Source organism: Pelophylax lessonae (genome assembly GCF_965119305.1).
Source record: "Pelophylax lessonae genome assembly, chromosome: 5".
In the NCBI taxonomy this organism is placed as follows: Eukaryota; Metazoa; Chordata; class Amphibia; order Anura; family Ranidae; genus Pelophylax; species Pelophylax lessonae.
Window position 1 is genome coordinate 48,303,376 of NC_138772.1, and position 20,337 is coordinate 48,323,712.

The 20,337-nt window shown below is 45.4% G+C and overlaps 1 protein-coding gene across 2 annotated transcripts in view; it reads right to left on the reverse strand.

Moving 5' to 3' along the window:
• Window positions 1-20,337, reverse strand: part of DYNC1I1 (dynein cytoplasmic 1 intermediate chain 1) — a 684,705-nt gene that overhangs the window by 599,883 nt on the left and 64,485 nt on the right. For both annotated transcript variants that reach the window (XM_082258382.1, XM_082258383.1), the window contains exons 3-4: window positions 14,694-14,810; window positions 1,859-1,973 (exon numbers count right to left, since the gene is read on the reverse strand). In XM_082258382.1, coding sequence (XP_082114508.1) covers window positions 1,859-1,973; window positions 14,694-14,810 — 232 coding nt within the window. The remainder of the gene's footprint in view (window positions 1-1,858; window positions 1,974-14,693; window positions 14,811-20,337) is intronic.

Genomic DNA, 20,337 nt, shown 5'->3' on the forward strand with positions numbered 1-20,337 from the left:
TTGAGTTTTAGTTTTGGTAGAAGTCTGTGCGTTCAACCACTTTCTGGCATCTTACTCCGCTCATGGGTTCCATCAGGGACATCTCTGCACAAGAGTTCCCAGCTCCTTCCACCTGCAGCAGCCATTAAACGGGGCTAAATGGTAGATGTATTAATTATTTTACTGTACTGATAATAGCAAGAGCACTGAAGATGGATTGGACATACACATTAAAATCTGATTAGATCATCTCTGTACAATCTCCTTTAGGCCTCAATTAATGTGAAACGGGTTAGTAAACACCTTTGAAAAGGAACCTGTGGTTTCAAAGGCGATTTAGAGCCGGTGGACAGACATTCAGTAGGTGATATGACGCCTTCTGAACACTTTTTTTCCCCAGAAGGGATTTTAAATTGAAATCCCACTGGACCACTGTACAACTGCATGCCTTAAAGTGTTACTAAACCCACAACAGTAAAATCAGTTTGTATATGCAGTAAAGCATGCTTGTTATATTCACTGTGGAACCTAAAGGGTTGATCCTCTGCATTGTGTAAAAAGGCTGTTTGATCCTGTGTCCTCTGATCCTCCCCGTTTTTCAGAGTCCCCAAACCATCTCCGGATAGTACAGAGCTCAGTACATGCTCAGTTTGGTGTGTATTGCTAGAGATTTTTTTTTTTTTTCTTGAGAAGTTACATGTGATCAGCACAGGGCCAATTAGTACTGTCCAGACAGAGGGTCAGGGGTTCTGCAGCCTCATAGGACAGTCTTGGGAGAATGAAAACTCCTCCTTCAAGCTTTAACCAGACACTGATAAAAGTCACAAGACTGCTATATACTGCTGATGAGAAAAGGTATTTAGCAGTTTATATTTACTAAAATAATTGCATTTCCATGCTCTGTGTACTTTGCGAGACCAGATATAGTGAGTGCAGGATTCTGGGTTTAGTAACACTTTAAGCCTTGTACACACAGGCCGAAAATCATCCAGTTCGGCAGGAACCGTCCGATTTTCGGCTTGTGTGTACAGATGTCTTTTCTACAGAAACCGGTCTCACAACCGCCTTCTGTCGAACAGACATGTTGGAAAACCAGCATCTGAACATCATCCTATCAGTGGCCACAGCCAATAGCTGCAAGCACCGATCAATGTATTCTGGTGGGGGAGCAGTCCCCCTGTCAGAACCCAAAGACACAGCGAGGGAGACTGATACACTAACATCACATTTGTTAGTACGGCGATCTCTTAGGTTTTTTTATTTTTTATTTAGCTTGCTGGGTTGAGCGAAAAAAAAAAACTTCTAGTGTATATCAGGCTTTAGACGTGGCTGTAGTGCGGTCACATTGACTCGAACAGGGCATAGTTGGTAAGCACAGTGCCAAGACTAGGTCATCCAGTGCCCAGGACAAAGGTGCCAAACTGCGCCCCCTTCCTTTAGGGTTAGGGTCAGGGCGCCCCCATCCCTGCAATAAACCATCGCTGCCTCTCCTCCCTACCCCTTGTTCCGGCCCTGGGTAAGCAGCACCGCCTCCCAACAGCAACATCCTGTAAAAATTTGCAGCATTACGAAGAAACCGCGGCAATGTATACAAACATGGCTGCTGGCCATGTTAACTTGCCAGTTAGCGGTCAGAGCCTGTAAAAATGCAGTTCAACCACCTGATTTTACCTCCTATCCACCTCACACATGAGTGAGGCCTTAGATTTACTAAATCTATAAATCTAAGAAATGTAAGGGCTTACCTGATCCAATTAATTATTATCCAATCAGGAAAGGCCCTGCCCTACATAGTTGCACAAGGCAGGCTTGGATCCTGGTAGAAAGTTGTAAACAAGCAGATATTTTAAAATAAATTAAATCGCATATCTCTGAATACCTAGAAGTGGCTCTGGGGAGATCCCAATACTCTGCAGTAAAGCTTCCGTCTCACGCCTCTTGCGGTCCAGATCAGAATCTTCATGGATTGGCTCTATTTTTTGCTGCTGTTCTGCCTGTGTAAAATAATTTATCATAGATTTACCAAAGAACTTGAGGACAATATAATGACACAATGCTTGGCTTGTTTGTTTTTTTGCTTTTTGCTTTTTTTTGTATTAACAGCCCAAATTCCTTAAGATAAGTGACATCACTTAATGATCAAAAAAAAGTTACCAATCAACAATATACTATATGCCTAAAAGTATGTGTACCCCTGTAAATGAGTTCAGGGGTTTCCAGTGAAGGTTACTGTTAATGCAATAGTATAGACATTTTAGATAATTGTGGGCTTCCAACCTTGTGGTAACAGTTTGAGAAAAGCCCTTTTCTGTTCCAGAATGACTGTGCCCCTGTGCCCAAAGTCAGCTCCATAAAGACGTGGTTTGATGAGTTTAATGTGAATTAAAGCGAACTGTCTGTATATAGCCCCTGATTTCAATCCTGTTAGAAGGTGCAGTTAGCTGGTCTGCCACTAGGTGGCTCTGTCCCAAAATAGTGTGGCAAATGGGAATTATGTAATATAGTGCTGGGCTCCTTTAAGAGGAAACCTTCTAGTGGTGCAGTAGGTCGAGTTAGTGCCCATATAAACACCAGGATGGAAGGAGCCTAGAGAGTCAGCTACTGCCAAGGGGCCTGGACAGGGTTGAAACTCTGGGTGAGGTAGTTCAACACCCAGAAGAACAGCTATAGTGACCCTGACTATTTACAGTCTGACCTGGACTGTGAGCGGGATGCAAAAGGCCTTTTAGGCAAGGGTAAGGGTCTTCCGATGTGAGTACTAGTACACTTGGAAACATGCACAACATCTGGAAGCGTACCCGGCTGGGCAGAGCTATAGAAAGGGACAGAGAGACTGGTATACTAAAGAAAAGCACCTTGATTAGACACGGTGACAGAAGCTGTAGGCTGTGGGCTTAGTATGCATGGAGAAGTGGTCCTAACACTGTGGTGCTCCCAAGGAGAAAGAAGTGAAAAGAAGATGGCTTACAAGTTAGTTGCTGGCATTCTGCACCCAAATGGCTGCTAAAGAATGTCTGCTCCTTTCTATGGCGTTCCGCGCCAAAGTATTCTGTCAGTATGTCAATGTGATGAGAAATGTCACAAATGTCATTGCCATCTTTGAAAAGCTACAGTAAAGTGTGAAAAACATAATTTGTGTGTGGACATTTCCTAAATATTAGGGCCTACGGCTAGGGATGTTGTGAGCGGGCCTATGGCCAGGAGTTTGGCACAATATGGATTGCAATTACCAGCAGGTGGGTAGTTATCCTATCCAAGAAGAAGCCTTGAGAAGTTTAGCACCAACAACCACCCAATCACAAGCCCCTTTACAACCCCATTGAACATCGTTGGGATAAATTGGAATGCAGGTTGTGAGCCAGGTCTTCCTGTCCAACATCAGTACCTGACCTCACAAATGCTCTTTTGGCTGAATATCACAAATTCTCACAGACACACTGCAAAATCTCATAGAAAACCTTCCCAAAAGTGTAAAAGTTGTTATAACCACAAAGGCCATGGTTTTCGGAACAGGGTACTGGTGTCCTTTTTCAGCCTCACTAACTATGTAACTATGAACTCCCCAAGCTCATATGGTTATGATGGTCAGGATCCACAACTTTTAGCCATGTAGTCAGGGCCGCACTGGCCTACCGAGATACCGGGAAATTTCCCTGTAGGCCGGCATGGCCGCCTGCCCTGGGGCTGCTTTGAGGGCAGTAGCGACCGTAAAAATATGGCTGCAGCCGGGCCCGGGCTGACATGTCAACTGCACATGCGCCGCCGCTCAAGAAAGCCCGTACACGCTCGGCCATTCTCGGGCATGCGGCCACATGCACAGTGACATTTTAAATGTAAGACAGCAGTGATGTTCCGTCCGGCGGTGACGCACGCCTCATTACAGCCCGGTAAGACCCCTCAGCAGCCTCTGACATTTCCTGTACCATGCCCGCAGCCTCTGCATCTCCTTTACCATTCCCGCTGCCTCCTCCTGTACTATGTCTGCAGCCCCTGCATCCCCTGTACCATGCCCCCAGCCATTGCATCTCCTGTACCATGCCCACAGCCCTTGCATCTCCTGTACCATGCCCGCAGCCCCTGCATCTCCTGTACCATACCCGCAGCCCTTGCATCTCCTGTACCATGCCTGCAGCCCCTGCATCTCCTGTACCATGCCCGCAGCCTTTGCATCACCTGTACCATGCCTGCAGCCCCTGCATCTCCTGTACCATGCCCATAGCCCCTGCATCTCCTGTACCATGTCCACAGCCCCTGCATCTCCAGTAATATGCCCGCTGCCTCCTCCTGTACCATCCCCACAGCCCCTACATCTCCTGTACCATGTCCGCATCGCCTATATCATGCCCACAGCCCCTGCATCTCCTGTACCATGCCTGTAGCCTCTGCCTCCTCCTGTACAATGCCCGCAGCCCCTGCATCTCCTGTACCATGCCCGCAGCCCCTGCATCTTCTGTACCATGCCCACAGCCACTGCATCTCCTGTACCATGCCCGCTGCCTCCTCCTGTACCATGCCCCCAGCCCCTGCATCTCCTGTACCATGCCCGCAGCTCCTGCATCTCCTGTACCATGCCCGCAGCCCCTGCATCTCCAGTACAATGCCCGCAGCCCCTGCATCTCCTGTACCATTCACACAGCCCCTGCATTTCCTGTACCATGTCGGCAGCCCCTGCATTTTCTGTACAATGCCAGCAGCCCCTGCATCTCCTGTACCATGTCCACAGCCCCTGCATCTCCTGTATCATGTCTGTAGCCTCTGCATCTCCTGAACCCTGTCCGCAGCATCTGACATCTCCTGTACCGTGTCCGCAGCCTGTGACCATCTCCTCCTGTACTGTGTCTGCAGTCTCTGACATGTCCTCCCGTACTATGTCCGCACAGCCTCTGACATGTTCTCCTGTACCATGTCCGCAGCCTCTGACATGTCCTCCCGTACCATGTCCGCAGCCTCTGATACGTCCTCCTGTACCATGTCCGCAGCCTCTGACACTTCCTCCTGTACCATGTCCGCAGCCTCTGACACTTCCTCCTGTACCCTGTCCGCAGCTTCTGACATGTCCTCCTGTACCATGTCCGCAGCCTCTGACACGTCCTCCTGTACCATGTCCGCACAGGCTCTGACCACTTCCTGTACCATGTCTGCACTTTTGCCACTTTTAACCAGCATTTGCTCTTATAAAGCCCTGTGTGCTTTCATATCTGTCTTATCTATGTATAATACACTCTTCAAATATGCTTTAAAAATGCTTGGTTTTCCCTTTTATGAACAAGAAAATAAAGACGTTATGCTGTTCTACTGGTATAATAATGCTATAGGGCTGGTATGAAATTATTTCCAGGACTGGTTTTTATTCCCAGTCCGGCCCTGCATGAAATGTATTTTTTTATTCAAATCACAAACAACAAAAGTCTCTTGCACATACAGTGCCTTGAAAAATTATTCATACCCCTTAAAATTTTCCACATTTTGTCATGTTAAAACTAAAAACGTAAATGTATTTTTTTGATATTTAATGTGATAGACCAACAAAAAGTGGCACATAATTGTGAAGTGGAAGGAAAATGATAAACGGTTTTCAACATTTTTTACAAATAAATATGTGAAAAGTGTGGCATGCATTTGTATTCACCCCCCTGAGTCAATACTTTGTAGAACCACCTTTCACTGCAATTACAGCTGCAAGTCTTTTTGGGGATGTCTCTACCAGCTTCGCACATCTAGAGAGTGAAATTTTGCCCATTCTTTTTTGCAAAATAGCTCAAGCTGTCAGATTGGATGGAGAGCGTTTGTGAACAGCAATTTTCAATTCATGCCACAGATTCTCAATTGGATTTAGGTCTGCACTTTGACTGGGTCATTCTAACACATGAATATGATTTAATCTAAACCATTCCATTGTAGCTCTGGCGGTATGTTTAGGGTCGTTGTCCTGCTGAAAGGTGAACCTCCGCCCCAGTCTCAAGTCTTTTGCAGATTTTCTTCTAAGATTGCCCTGTATTTGGCTCCATCCATCTTCCCATCAACTCTGACCAGCTTCCCTGTCCCTGCTGAAGAAAAGCATTCCCACAACAAGATGCTGCCACCACCATGTTTCACAGTGGGGATGGTGTGTTCAGGGTGATGTGCAGTGTTTGTTTTCCACCACACATACCATTTTGCTTTTAGGCCAAAAAATTAAATTTTGGTCTCATCTGACCAGAGCACCTTCTTCCACATGTTTGCTGGGTCCCCCACATGGCTTCTCACAAACTACAAACGTGACTTCTTACGGCTTTGTTTTAACAATGGCTTTCTTCTTGCCACTCTTCCATAAAGGCCAGATTTGTGGAATATAGTTCTGATCTGATTAAAGATATTGATCCGTTCAGACACTACATGTCAAGGTCTTACCTTGCCTTCCTGTTGGCAACCATCTTGAACATGTGCAGATTGCTGTCTCTTATAAACTCTGTTTGCATCATCACTTGCCTGCTGCCTGGGCATCGCTCACCTTACTATTTATATCACCTGATGACTTGCAGTCCTTGCCCTTGTGCTTGTGCTCCAAGGTGAATCACTGCTAGCAGCCTTCTGTTCTCCATGTTCCTCCGTGCATGACCTGGCTTGGCTGACAACTTTCCTGGCTCTCGATTCCACATCGGCTTACGTCCCCGCATCGGCAGACGACCCGGCATCCGCTGACTACCTGCGTCTGGACTCGACCCTGGCTTGGATGATTACCTGCTTCTGGACTTTAACCCGGCTGTTCCTGATTTCGCTCCTCTCTCTTGCTGTGCATTTATTGTTGTTGCTATAATAAACTGCTTTATTTTACTTGCATCTTCGTGTGGTCTGGTTTCCTGGCACCCTTACAGTACACAAGGGCCATGAATCCTGACGATGCAGGTGCTCCTATGCTCCCCATGCTGGTTACCAGGCTCGATCAACAAGATCACCTAAGGTCACTTCGCTCAGACGTTCTAGCAGTGGCGGCTGGTGCTCAAAATTCGTGGGGGGGCGCAAACAGAAAAATGAGTGACCAACGTGCCCCCAATCAATGCAGAGTGCCACAGCATGCCCCCATCAATGCAGAATGCCACAGCTTTGCCCCCAATCAATGCAGAGTGCCACAGCATGCCCCCCAATCAATGCAGAGTGCCACAGCATGCCCCCCAATCAATGCAGAATGCCACAGCGTGACCCCCAATCAATGCAGAGTGCCACAGCGTGCCCCCCCAATCAATGCAGAGTGCCACAGCATGCCCCCCAATCAAAACAGAATGCCACAGCGTGACCCCCAATCAATGCAGAGTGCCACAACGTGTCCCCCAATCAATGCAGAGCCCCACAGCATGCCCCCCAATCAATGCAGAGTGCCACAGCTTGTCCCCAATCATTGCAGAGCGCCACAGCATTGTCCCCAATCATTGCAGAGCGCCACAGCATTGTCCCCAATCATTGCAGAGCGCCACAGCATTGTCCCCAATCAATGCAGAGCGCCACAGCATTGTCCCCAATCATTGCAGAGCGCCACAGCATTCATTGTCCCCAACCAATCATTGCAGAGCGCCACAGCATTGTCTCCAATCATTGCAGAGCGCCACAGCATTGTCCCCAATCATTGCAGAGCGCCACAGCATTGTCTCCAATCACTGCAGAGCGCCACAGCATTGTCCCCCATCATTGCAGAGCGCCACAGCATTGTCCCCAATCATTGCAGAGCGCCACAGCATTGTCCCCAATCAAAGTAGAGCGCCACAGCATTGTCCCCAATAATTGCAGAGCGCCACAGCATTGTCCCCAATCATTGCAGGACGCCACAGAATTGTCCTCAATCATTGCAGAGCGCCACAGCATTGTCCCCAATCATTGCAGAGCGCCACAGCATTGTCCCCAATCAATGAAGAGCGCCACAGCATTGTCCCCAATCATTGCAGAGCACCACAGCATTGTCCCCAATCATTGCAGAGCGCCACAGCGTGCCTCCCTCAATGCAGTGCGGGCTCCCCCCCCCCCCCAGACCAATGCACTTACCTGGCGGCGGCTTCCTCTTCAGTCCCGGCGGCGGCGGCTTTTCCTCACTCTGTCCCCTGGCGCGTCTCCACGGGTACTTCCGTCCCGCCTCCTCCTCGGCCAATGGCAAGGGGTTTGCCTTGCGGCCAATCAGGAAGCGCGTATCGGACGCGCTTCCTGATTGGCCAGGAGGAGGATCGGTGTGGCAATAGCGAATTTTCATTCGCTATTGTCACACAATGGGTGGAGTCGGGACGCACTGCTCTGCGCCCCGGCTCCACCCTTTGCATCGCCCTATTAGAGCCTCTGGCTCTAATCAGGTGATGCTAAAAAAAAAAATCCCCATGTGTCCGGCGCCCTGCATGCAGATTAGGGGGCTGGACGCATGGATGCCCCTGCGCCCCATATACACCGGCCGCCACTGCGTTCCAGACGTTGTTTGAACGCACAGCACACCTTGCTCTTGGTGCTGCTAGGCCGGTGGTTACTCCTGCTGCTGCTCCTGTTGCTGCCCCTGCTCCTGCAGCTGGAATTACAGTTAGCAGAGGAATGACCGGTTCAGCCCCCCTCCTGCAGCGCTATGGGGGTGAACTGAGCAAGTGTCATGGCTTCCTAAACCAAGTGGGATTTTTTTTTGAGATGATTCCTTAGGCATTTCCCTCTGACAGGTCCAATGTGGGCTTCCTAATCTCGTTGCTCTCGGACTCAAATCCTGTGTTATTCGATTACCTTCGTTTTGTTGCCTCCTTTCATAGGGTATTCGATGTGCCTGCCCGCTCTGCCTCTTCTGCTAAGCTGCTCTTGTCCATTCAACAGGGTATATGAACCATTGCCGAGTATACCATCAAATTTCGTACCCTGGCAGCAGGTGGGCTGGAATAATGAGGCTCTGGTGGCTGTCTTCTCTCATGGTCTCTCCGATGCATTGAAGGACGAGATTGCATCAGAGTCCATATCGATAAGACTTCATATTCTTATATACTGTCTTCTTACCCCTACTGATGCTTCTACCGAGATTATTTAATGTTGAGATCTCCCTGGATAATGTTAGGAGATCCCACTAAAAGGGAGTACTCACGGTTCTCATGATGTTTGTAGGACTGTGTATATGTGTGTGTATATTACACTGAAGGGCTCTGAGGAAGAAGGAGAATCCTTCTAAATGCATCAGCAAGCGGTGGAGGTCACCCTATGGTCTGGAGACTGTTAAGTCCAGGACTCTTGAGCTACGGACAAGTAGCTTGTTAAGCAATATTTTATCCTCATGCTTGTAAGTAGTTTTTATGATTATGTACTTCAATAAATGTATTTGGGATAATACAAACAAATGGCCAATGCTCCCACTTATAATTGGCCTTCAAGGCAAGGAGCACATGGAAGGGCAACGCATGTAAAACAAAACCAAAGAAAATTCCAAGCTCAACCTGCAGCCAAATGAATTAACCTGTCTAACAGTTTGCATTAAAAACAGGGTTTTAGTTTTCACAGTCCCGTGCCGCCCTGTGCCTTTAAAGAGGGATGAACTCCTTCCAGGCTCACCTGCCTTCTGTCTATCCATTATAATGCATGTGCTTCCACTGTGGAGGCTCTCAAAAATGTATAGAGTTAAGCCCCGTACACACGCACCAATTGTCGGCCGAACGATCGGCCGTCTTTTTTCCAGTGTTGTTTGTTGGTTGAAATGTGCTCTAGACTTGCACTGGACTTTTGTTGGCCGACAGAAACCAACTTCAGAAGTGATGTCATGTGATGGTTGACTTTTCGTGTGTTTTTTCTTCTCTGATCATGCCCAGTCTTGCTCATCTGACGTTTGTCGGCTGAAATCTGTACTGACTGACGAACAATCGGCCGTTCTGGTGACGGCCAACAAAAATTTTATAGCATGCACACCAGATTTTGTTCGGCCGAAAAGTCGCAGTCGGTTGTCGGAATCATCATACTAACAAGCCGACAATCAGCCAATCGGGCGTTGGCCGAACATTTACAGCCGACAATCGGTGCGTGTGTACGGGCCTTTAGGACTTAAGACAATAATGGGGAGCCTTGTCGCAGCCTCCGCAGCTTACGCATATATTTGCAGATGTGTGCAAACTAAACCCTTGTTTTTAATGCAAACTGTTGGACAGGTTAATTTGGTTGGTTGCAGACTGGCTGACAAGTGGAGCTGGGAATTTTCTTTGGTTTTGTTTTACATGTGTTGACCTTCCATGTGCTCCTTGCCGCGAAGGCAAGTTTTAGGTGGGGGCAGTGGCCATTTGTTTGTACTGTTGGAATACTGGTGAGGGGACACACTGGACACATTTGCTGCCATTGTGCTGGGTGTCCAGTGTGCCCCTGTGCCTTTAACCACTTGCCTCCTAAGCCAATTCTGACACTTCTCTCCTACATGTAAAAATCATTTGTTTGCTATAACTCAGGACCCCCAAATATTATATATATATATTTTTTAGCAGTGACCCTGAGGTACAAAATTGCAACAATTCATGTCACATGGTATTTGCATAGCAATTTTTCAAACGCTAATGTTTTGGAAAAAAAAAACACTCTTAATTAAAAAAAAAAAAAAAAGTTAGCCAGTTTTTCTTTTTTGTATAATGTGAAAGATGATGCTACGCTGAGTAAGTAGATACCTAACATGTCACGCTTTAAAATTGCGCACGCTCGTGGAATGGCACCAAACTTAAAAATCTTCATAGGCTACGCTTTAACATTTTTACAGGTTACAGTTTAGAGAGCCAAAGGAGGTCTAGTGCTATAAATATTGTTCTCATTCTAACATTCACAGCGATACCTCACAGGTGTGGTTTAAATGTCATTTACATATGCGTGCGCAACCTACATATGCGTTCGCTTCTGTGTGCAATTACGCGGGGACCGGGGGTGCTTTAAATTTTTTTACTTATTTTTTTTATTGTTTATTTTATTTTTTATTTTATTTTTACACTTTCCCTTTTAGTTTTTTACTTTTTAATCACTTTTATTCCTATTCCTTGTAGGAAAGGTCATGAAAAGTCCTCTTTATGGAGAGATGTGGGGGTCAGTGGCGGCCCATGCATAGGGGGCGCCAGGGCGCCGCCCCCCTTAAAAGAAGAAAAAAAAAAAAGAACAATAAAGTTCTAGAAAAAAAAAAATCGGTTCGCCGGCCTATGTGGTGGCTAAAGGGGGGGTGGGGTTTACGACCAAGAAAGGCGCCGATTGGCTGCCTTCTGGGGGTGTAACCTGGGCGCAGGAAAGAGCGCTTGGCCACCCCTACCTTCGTGATATCCTGGCTGTGATTGGTCCAGTCTCCAGCCTGGACCAATCATCATCCAGGACATCCAATCATGACGTCACAATGGGGGCGGTGCCGGTGCGTGCGTCCGTCACTCACCGTCACCGCCGCTCGGAGGACCGCCGCCGCCGCAGAAGATCGAGGATCTGGATCGAGGAGGGGAGAACCCGCCGCCGCCAGGTAAGTGTAAATTGAAGGGAGCACGCACGCTGGTCTCTGCATTGATTGGGGGACAATGCTGTGGGCACTCTGCAATCATTGGGGTACGATGCTGTGGCACTCTGCAATCATTGGGGTACAATGCTGTGGGCACTCTGCAATCATTGGGGTACAATGCTGTGGGCACTCTGCAATCATTGGGATACAATTCTGTGGCACTCTGCAATCATTGGGATACAATTCTGTGGCACTCTGCAATCATTGGGGTACAATTCTGTGGCACTCTGCAATCATTGGGGTACAATTCTGTGGGCACTCTGCAATCATTGGGGTACAATGCTGTGGGCACTCTGCAATCATTGGGGTACAATGCTGTGGGCACTCTGCAATCATTGGGGTACAATTCTGTGGCACTCTGCAATCATTGGGGTACAATTCTGTGGGCACTCTGCAATCATTGGGGTACAATGCTGTGGGCACTCTGCAATCATTGGGGTACAATTCTGTGGCACTATGTGGTGGCTAAAGGGGGGGTGGGGTTTACGACCAAGAAAGGCGCCGATTGGCTGCCTTCTAGGGGTGTAACCTGGGCGCAGGAAAGAGCGCTTGGCCACCCCCACCTTCGTGATATCCTGGCTGTGATTGGTCCAGTCTCCAGCCTGGACCAATCATCATCCAGGACATCCAATCATGACGTCACAATGGGGGCGGTGCCGGTGCGTGCGTCCGTCACTCACCGTCACTGCCGCTCGGAGGACCGCCGCCGCAGAAGATCGAGGATCCGGATCGAGGAGGGGAGAACCCGCCGCCGCCAGGTAAGTGTAAATTGAAGGGAGCACGCACGCTGGTCTCTGCATTGATTGGGGGACAATGCAGTGGGTACTCTGCAATCATTGGGGTACAATGCTGTGGGCACTCTGCAATCATTGGGGTACAATTCTGTGGCACTCTGCAATCATTGGGGTACAATGTGTGGCACTCTGCAATCATTGGGGTACAATTCTGTGGGCACTCTGCAATCATTGGGGTACAATTCTGTGGCACTCTGCAATCATTGGGGTACAATTCTGTGGGCACTCTGCAATCATTGGGGTACAATGCTGTGGGCACTCTGCAATCATTGGGGTACAATGCTGTGGGCACTCTGCAATCATTGGGGTACAATTCTGTGGCACTCTGCAATCATTGGGGTACAATGCTGTGGGCATTCTGCAATCATGTTTATTGCATTGAAGGGGTCACAGCACATTGTTCATTGCATTGAAGGGGTCACAGCACATTGTTCATTGCATTGAAGGGGTCACAGCACAGTGTTTATTGCATTGAAGGGGGGCACAGCACAGTGTTTATTGCATTGAAGGGGGCACAGCACAGTGTTTATTGCATTGAAGGGGGCACAGCAGTGTTTATTGCATTGAAGGGGGCACAGCACAGTGTTTATTGCATTGAAGGGGGCACAGCACATTGTTCATTCCATTGAAGGGGTCACAGCACAGTGTTTGTTGCATTGAAGGGGGCACAGCACAGTGTTTATTGCATTGAAGGGGGCGCAGCACAGTGTTTATTGCATTGAAGGGGGCGCAGCACAGTGTTTATTGCATTGAAGGGGGCACAGCACAGTGTTTATTGCATTGAAGGGGGCACAGCACAGTGTTTATTGCATTGGAGGGGGCACAGCACAGTGTTTATTGCATTGAAGGGGGCACAGCACAGTGTTTATTGCATTGAAGGGGGCACAGCACAGTGTTTATTGCATTGAAGGGGGCACAGCACAGTTTATTGCATTGAAGGGGGCACAGCACAGTGTTTATTGCATTGAAGGGGGCACAGCACATTGTTCATTGCATTGAAGGGGTCACAGCACAGTGTTTGTTGCATTGAAGGGGTCACAGCACAGTGTTTATTGCATTGAAGGGGGCACAGCACAGTGTTTATTGCATTGAAGGGGGCACAGCACAGTGTTTCTTGCATTGAAGGGGGCACAGCACATTGTTCGTTGCATTGAAGGGGTCACAGCACAGTGTTTGTTGCATTGAAGGGGGCACAGCACAGTGTTTATTGCATTGAAGGGGGCACAGCACAGTGTTTATTGCATTGAAGGGGGCACAGCACAGTGTTTATTGCATTGAAGGGGTCACAGCACAGTGTTCATTGCATTGAAGGGGGCACGCACGCTGATCTCTGCATTAAAGGGGTCATGTACCATCTCCTGTACCATGACCTGTGACATGCCTATACCATATCTGTGCCATGCCTATACCATCTCCTGTACTATCACCTGTGCCATGCCTATACCATCTCCTGTACCATCACCTGTGCCATGCCTGTACTATCACCTGTGCCATGCCTGTACCATGACTTCAAAGTCACGCAATTTTTTACTGCATTTTTTGTCGCGAAGCAATACCTATTAAATTTTTCTTTTTGCGCCCCCCCAAAAATTTTGAGCACCAGCCGCCACTGGTGGGGGTCTATAAGACCCATTCATTCCCTGGCTCACCGATCGCAGGGGGAAGACCGGAGGAGCACCAGATGTCCCGTCCTCACGCCTCTAAAAACAATCAAGCGGTGAAACAGCCACTATGATTGTTTATACTGTGCAGGGAATCTCCGGCTGAAAAGAATGATATCTAGATGATGCCTGCAGCTGCACCCATCATTCAGATATCGCCACTTCAAGTCCCCAACGTCATATGATGTGAACCCAGATGAAGTGATAAAGGCTCATTTACTGCTTGTTAAGAATATGCCAACAGCCTGCCACGGGTTTACTTTAGACCCGGTTTACACATATGCGATGACAGAAATTGAATGCGATTCGCAGTGCACTGCTCTGAAAATCACATGTGATGTCTGTACGTTGCAAATTCAGCCATACAGATTGTATGGCTGAATTCTCATTGCATTGGACTTAAGTCGCACAGGACCCTTTTTTTGGTCTGCACCAAAATCGGATCGCATGGGTGTTAACACCTATGCGATCCGATTCATGTCCAAACTGACAGTTCGCACTGCGATATGCAAACTGATCTGTTGGTGTCGTTAAATTTGTATTGACACCCCAAGCGATTTGCATATGGCAGTGCGAACTGCCTGCGAGTCAGGTGCGATGTGGGAACCCGCAGTGGATTCGCAGGGTTCCCGCATCGCATATGTGTGAACCGGTACTTAAACTGGATAAATGTATTGTATGTTAATGGGCACCTCCTACTCAATGGCTCTGTGGTTTTGTATTTATGTCCTTTTTTGTTGGTTTTAACAAATTTGAAGCAACTTAACTCAGTTCACTGACCTCCTTCTTTTTGCGCTCCTCCTCTTTACGTTTCTTCTCTTCCCGTATTTGTGCTAAACGCTGCTTTTTGCGTTCCAGTTCAGCTTTCAGGTCACTTTTGTCAGACATTATGTACTCCTGCATGAGACAAAAACGAGAAAGGTGATGATATCTGCTTAATGTAAAATAACTGACCTGAATAGTTTTTTTTTTTTCTTTTTTCATTTAGGATCCATTTACACTTGTTCGCTTTGTCATGCGGCTTTGGACATCGAAGTCAGGTGACAAATGTCAATCCATTATTTTCAATGGCACCTGTTCAAATCAGTGCGACTTTGAAAAGGTGCCTACACTACTTTGCTACGACTTTGAGCGTAAAGTCGGATCAATCTTTCACTGGAAATTGTGCAACTTTGGAGATGCACTAATGTAAATGGAGCCTAAAAGTAGCTCTAAACCCAAAATAAATAACTAAAGTGTTATTTATTTGTTAATTACAGGTACTTGTATATCGCCATCAATTTACACAGCACTTTACATACATACATATTGTACGTTCACATCAGTCCCTGACCTCAAGGAGCTTACAATCTAAGGTCTCTAACTCACATTCATACATATACATATTAAGGCCAATTTTAGACCGGAGCCAATTAAACCTACCAGCATGTCTTTGGAGTGTGGGAGGAAACCAGAGTACCCAGAGGAAACCCACAATTTCAAAACACAGAGGGTAGAGAAAATAATTACCCCCCACATTTTGTTGTTTGCAGCCTGAAATGAAGGCAGATACAGTTTTTGTTTTATCCAGCTGTATTTACTCAATGCAATTTATAACATCCAAGTGAAAGATATAACGCCAACATGTCAGAAAAAAAGTTAAGAAAAAAAGTGTAAAAACACAATCACTGAGTTGGAAAAAGGATCACCCCCTTATGTCAGTATTTTGTTGAACCACATTTTGCTTTAATTATAGCCTTTAGCCTGTTGGGATTTGTCTCTACTAACTTTGCACATCTAAACTTTGCACTATTTCCCCATTCTTCTTTGCAGAACTGCTCAAGATCAGTTTCATTTGATGGTGAAAGTTTGTGGACTGCAGTCTTCAAGTAATTCCACAGATTTTCATTGGGGTTTAGGTCTGGGCTCTGACTAGGCCATGCCAGGACATTCACCTTTTTCTCCTTCAACCACTGTGTGCTCATTTTTGCTGTGTGCTTTGGGTCATTGTCATGTTGGAAGGAAAACCTTCTTCCCATTGACAACTTTCTGGCAGAGGGCAGCAGATTTTCCTTAAAGCGGAGTTCTGGTCTCAAAAATGTTTTTTCGATAAAAATACCCCCGGGACAGTCAGGGCTAGTGCATTTCAGCAACAATAGCCTCTGAACTGTCTCCGGGTTCACTTACCTTTTAGAAGAAATACTTACCTTGAAAATTTCTTGTCCAGCGCTGCCAACTCAGGTGTGGGCAGCTGAAGCCAGAGCGTCCTCTTCGGTGATGTTGGATTCCCAGAATGCCCTGCTCGTCACTTCCGGTGCAGGCGCGTCGTCCCTGCACAGCTTCTGGGCATGCCCAGAAGCTCTTCAGCAGGGAATAACGCGCCTGCACCAGAAGTGACGAGCAGAGCCGGTGCAGGCGCATTGACTGCTGGGAGCGATGATGCTCGGCTCCTAGGAGTCAATGCAAGCAGGAAGTGACGGCGCAGGCCGCAGCCACAGAGGGGGGAAGTGGAAGGAAGGTAAGTATATTTTCTTTAATAACCAGGTAAGTAAATAAAAAAAAAATTGAAATTATCCAATTCTTTTTCAACTACATTACAGCAAGCAGATGGTGTAAAGTCGATTTTGAGGCCGGAACTCCGCTTTAAGAATTTGATGGTATTTCTCCCCATCCATTTTTTCCTTCTATCCTGACAAGTGCTCCAGTCCCTGCTGCAGAGAAACACCCCCATAACAGGATATTACCACCTCCATGCTTTACTGTAGGAATGGTGTTATTTGGATGGTGAGCTGTATTGGATTTCCCCCAGACATATTGTTTGGTGTTGATGCCAAATATTTCATTTTTACCAAAAATATGTAGCAGAAAACAAATTGGCCTAAAATGTTAAAAAATTTAGATTTTAAATTTTTTTTTGAGAATGTCATATAGCAGAATGTGAAAAATATTGTTTTTTTTTTTTTTTCAAAATTGTCGCTCTTTTTTTGTTTATAGCGCAAAAAATAAAAATCGCACAGGTGATCAAAGACCACCAAAGGTAAGCTCTATTTGTGGGAACAAAAGGGACGTTCATCTTATTTTGGTACAGCATTGCATGACTGCACAATTGTCCATTAAATCACAAAATAGGGCCTGGTCATTAAGGGGGAAAATCCTTCCGGTCTTAAAGTGGTTAAATGGGGTGGTTCTTTTCTATACTCATTGTAAACAGTGCCTTGAAAAAGTTTCATACCCCTTGAAATGTTCCACATTTTGTCATGTTACATCCAAAAACCTAAATGTATTTTATTTGGATTTTATGTGATAGACCAACCCAAAGTGGCACATAATTGTGAAGTGGAAGGAAAATGAGAAATGGTTTTCAAGATTTTTTACCAATAAATAAACATCTGAAAAGAGTGGCTTGCATTCACATTCAGCCCCCTTTACTCTTATACCCATAACTACAATCTAGTGGGACCAAGAGTCCATCTGTGTGTAATTTAATTTCAGTATAAATACAGCTGTTCTGGGAAGCCCTCAGATGTTTGTTAGAGAACCTTAGTGAACAAACAGCATCATGAAGGCCAAGGAACACACCAGACAGGTCAGGGATAAAGTTGTGGAGAAGTTTAAAGCAGGGTTAGGTTATATAAAAATACCCCAAGCTTTGAACATCTCACAGAGCACTGTTCAATCCTGTCCACCTAAACTGACAGGCCGGGCAAGGAGAGCATTAATCAGAGAGGCAGCCAAGAGGCCCATAGTAACTCTGGAGGAGCTGTAGAGATCCACAGCTCAGGTGGGAGAATCTGTCCACAGGACAACTATTAGTCGTATACTCCACAAATGGAAGAGTGGCAAGAAGAAAGCCATTGTTGAAAGAAAGCCATAAGAAGTCCCATTTGCAGTTTGTGAGAAGCCAATTTTGGGGACATAGCAAACATGTGAAGAAGGTGCTCTGGTCAGATTAGACCAAAATTGAACTTATTGTCAAAAAAGCAAAACACTATGGGTGGCATAAAACTAACACTGCACATCACCCTGAACACACCATCCCCACTGTGAAACATGGTGGTGGCAGCATCATGTTGTGGGGATGCTTTTCTTCAGCAGGGACAGGGAAGCTGGTCATAGTTGATGGGAAGGTGGATGGAGCCAATTACAGGGCAATCTTAGAGGAAAACCTGTTAGAGGCTGCAAAAGACTTGAGACTGGGCCGGAGGTTCACCTTCCAGCAGGAAAATGACCCTAAACATACCGCCAGAACTACAATGGAATGGTTTAGATCAAAGCATATTGATGTGTTAGAATGGCCCAGTCAAAGTCCAGACCTAAATCCCATTTAAAATCTGTGGCAAGACTTGCAAATTGCTGTTCACAGACACTCTCCATCCAATCTGACAGAGCTTGAGCTATTTATTTTGCATAGAAGAATGGGCAGAAATGTCACTCTAGATGTGCAAAGCTGGTAGAGACATCCCCAAAAGACTTGCAGCTGTAATTGCTGAGAAAGGTGGTTCTACAAACTAGGGGGGAGTGAATACAAATGCACACCACACTTTTCACATATTTATTTGTAAAAAAAATTGTGAAAACCATTTATCATTTCCCTTCCACTTCACAATTATGTGCCACTTTGTGTTGGTCTATCACATAAAATCCCAATAAAATACTTTGACGTTTTTGGTTGTAACATGACAAAATTTGGAAAATTTCTAGGGGTATGAATACTTTTTCAAGGCACTGTATATTCAATCTTTTTGAATCTGCAGCTTTATATATAATACCTGGTGAACCTGTCATTGTGATTTTTGTTCAGGCACTTTCTGTTATAGGGTGGCAACTGTCTCCCAATTGGGCTCCTGTATTGTCACCCTGTCACACGTACCCTTGGTGAAGACTACAAGCAGCCATGCCAACACACAGCATAGACATAGTCCCCCGTTATCACTACTGGAAGCCAGTCCTGAGAAATGATGTGTTGCTGACACTGGAGCTAGTGCATGCAGACAGAAAAGAGCTGGAAGAGGTTGGTAGAGATCAGAAGAAAAAAAAAAGAGAAGCAGAATTTTGTTTACCAAATGGTAAACATTCAAAAATTTAGCAAAGGGTCTTCCAGTTAGGGTTTACATTTACTCTACTAGTACTACGACTATTAATAATATTAGTAATAAATAATTTACTCTACTAGTTCTATTACTAATAATATTATTAATAAATAATAAAAACAATAATAATAAAAATATGTTATAAAAACAGTACATTTTCCCATACAAAGAAAAATTCAAAATGTAGCACATCAAAAAAGGTCCCAGAATATTGCAATAAGCATTAAGTAATAAATAAGAGTGCATAAGTAAAACTGTAGATAAGTCCTCTTTGTGACAGTCCTTCAATTTGCACACATGCATATGCTGACCACCACACCTTGTGAAGGGGAAAGGTGATAAACCCCAAGGGGTAAAAACTTACCAGATGCCTGGTAATAAAGAGGAATTATCTACAGTTATACTTATGAACTCTTATTTATTACTTCATGCTTATTGCAATATTATGGGACCTTTTTTGATGCGCTACATTTTGAATTTTTCTTTGTATGGGAAAATTTACTGTTTTTTATATGTTATTTACTATTAATGTCAGCTTGCGTCATATTAATATTATTCCTTTATTCACTGCTATACTGTAAGTGTGGTAGCGGTATTTTAGTGGCGATGTGGTAGGAATTTTCTTTCTTTTTTTGGTCGTTTATGTTGGACAATTCCTTTGTTTTAATAAAAATATGTTGCCTGTTTAAATTAATTGCTAATGTTATAAATTTATTTTCACAAATATGCCTGCACCCAGAGTGCCTACTAGGTACACATATATACCCTTGTACAAATGGTGTGATTATGGTGCAAAAATGATAATGCTGATATCTACTTCAAGCATTTACAATACAGTACATGTTAAACCCAACTGAAATGTAATACTACTGCAGCTGGTATCTTGTCAGCAGAAGGTTCAGTGTCCTCTGTAAGATGTAGGTTTTACCTTGTGGCTGATCATACTTCCTGTTCATGTGCGCACACGCCCTCTAGCGAATATAGAGCAGAAGGCAGGTGTCCATAACCACCAGTCACCAAATACAAATTCGGCTGTGTCATTATAATGCCGCCTTAACCAAAAAAATGTCCACATTTCTTTTGTCAAATTATAATATCCTGAGGGACTGTTCATTTGTTCTAACTAGAGATGAAACATTTTAAGGAAATTTTGAAGCCATGGGAAAAAAGTGTTTTTTTTTCTTTTTTTAAAATGGAGATTTTTGGAAAAATAAAAAATAAAATCAGAGTGGAGTAGTTTTACAAATTGAAAGTAATTTTGTTACACTAGGAAGGTGAAATGCAGTGTATATAAAAGTATTATGCTTGAAATAAAAGTACAGCTTAAAGCGGAACCTCAATCTCCCAATCATCAT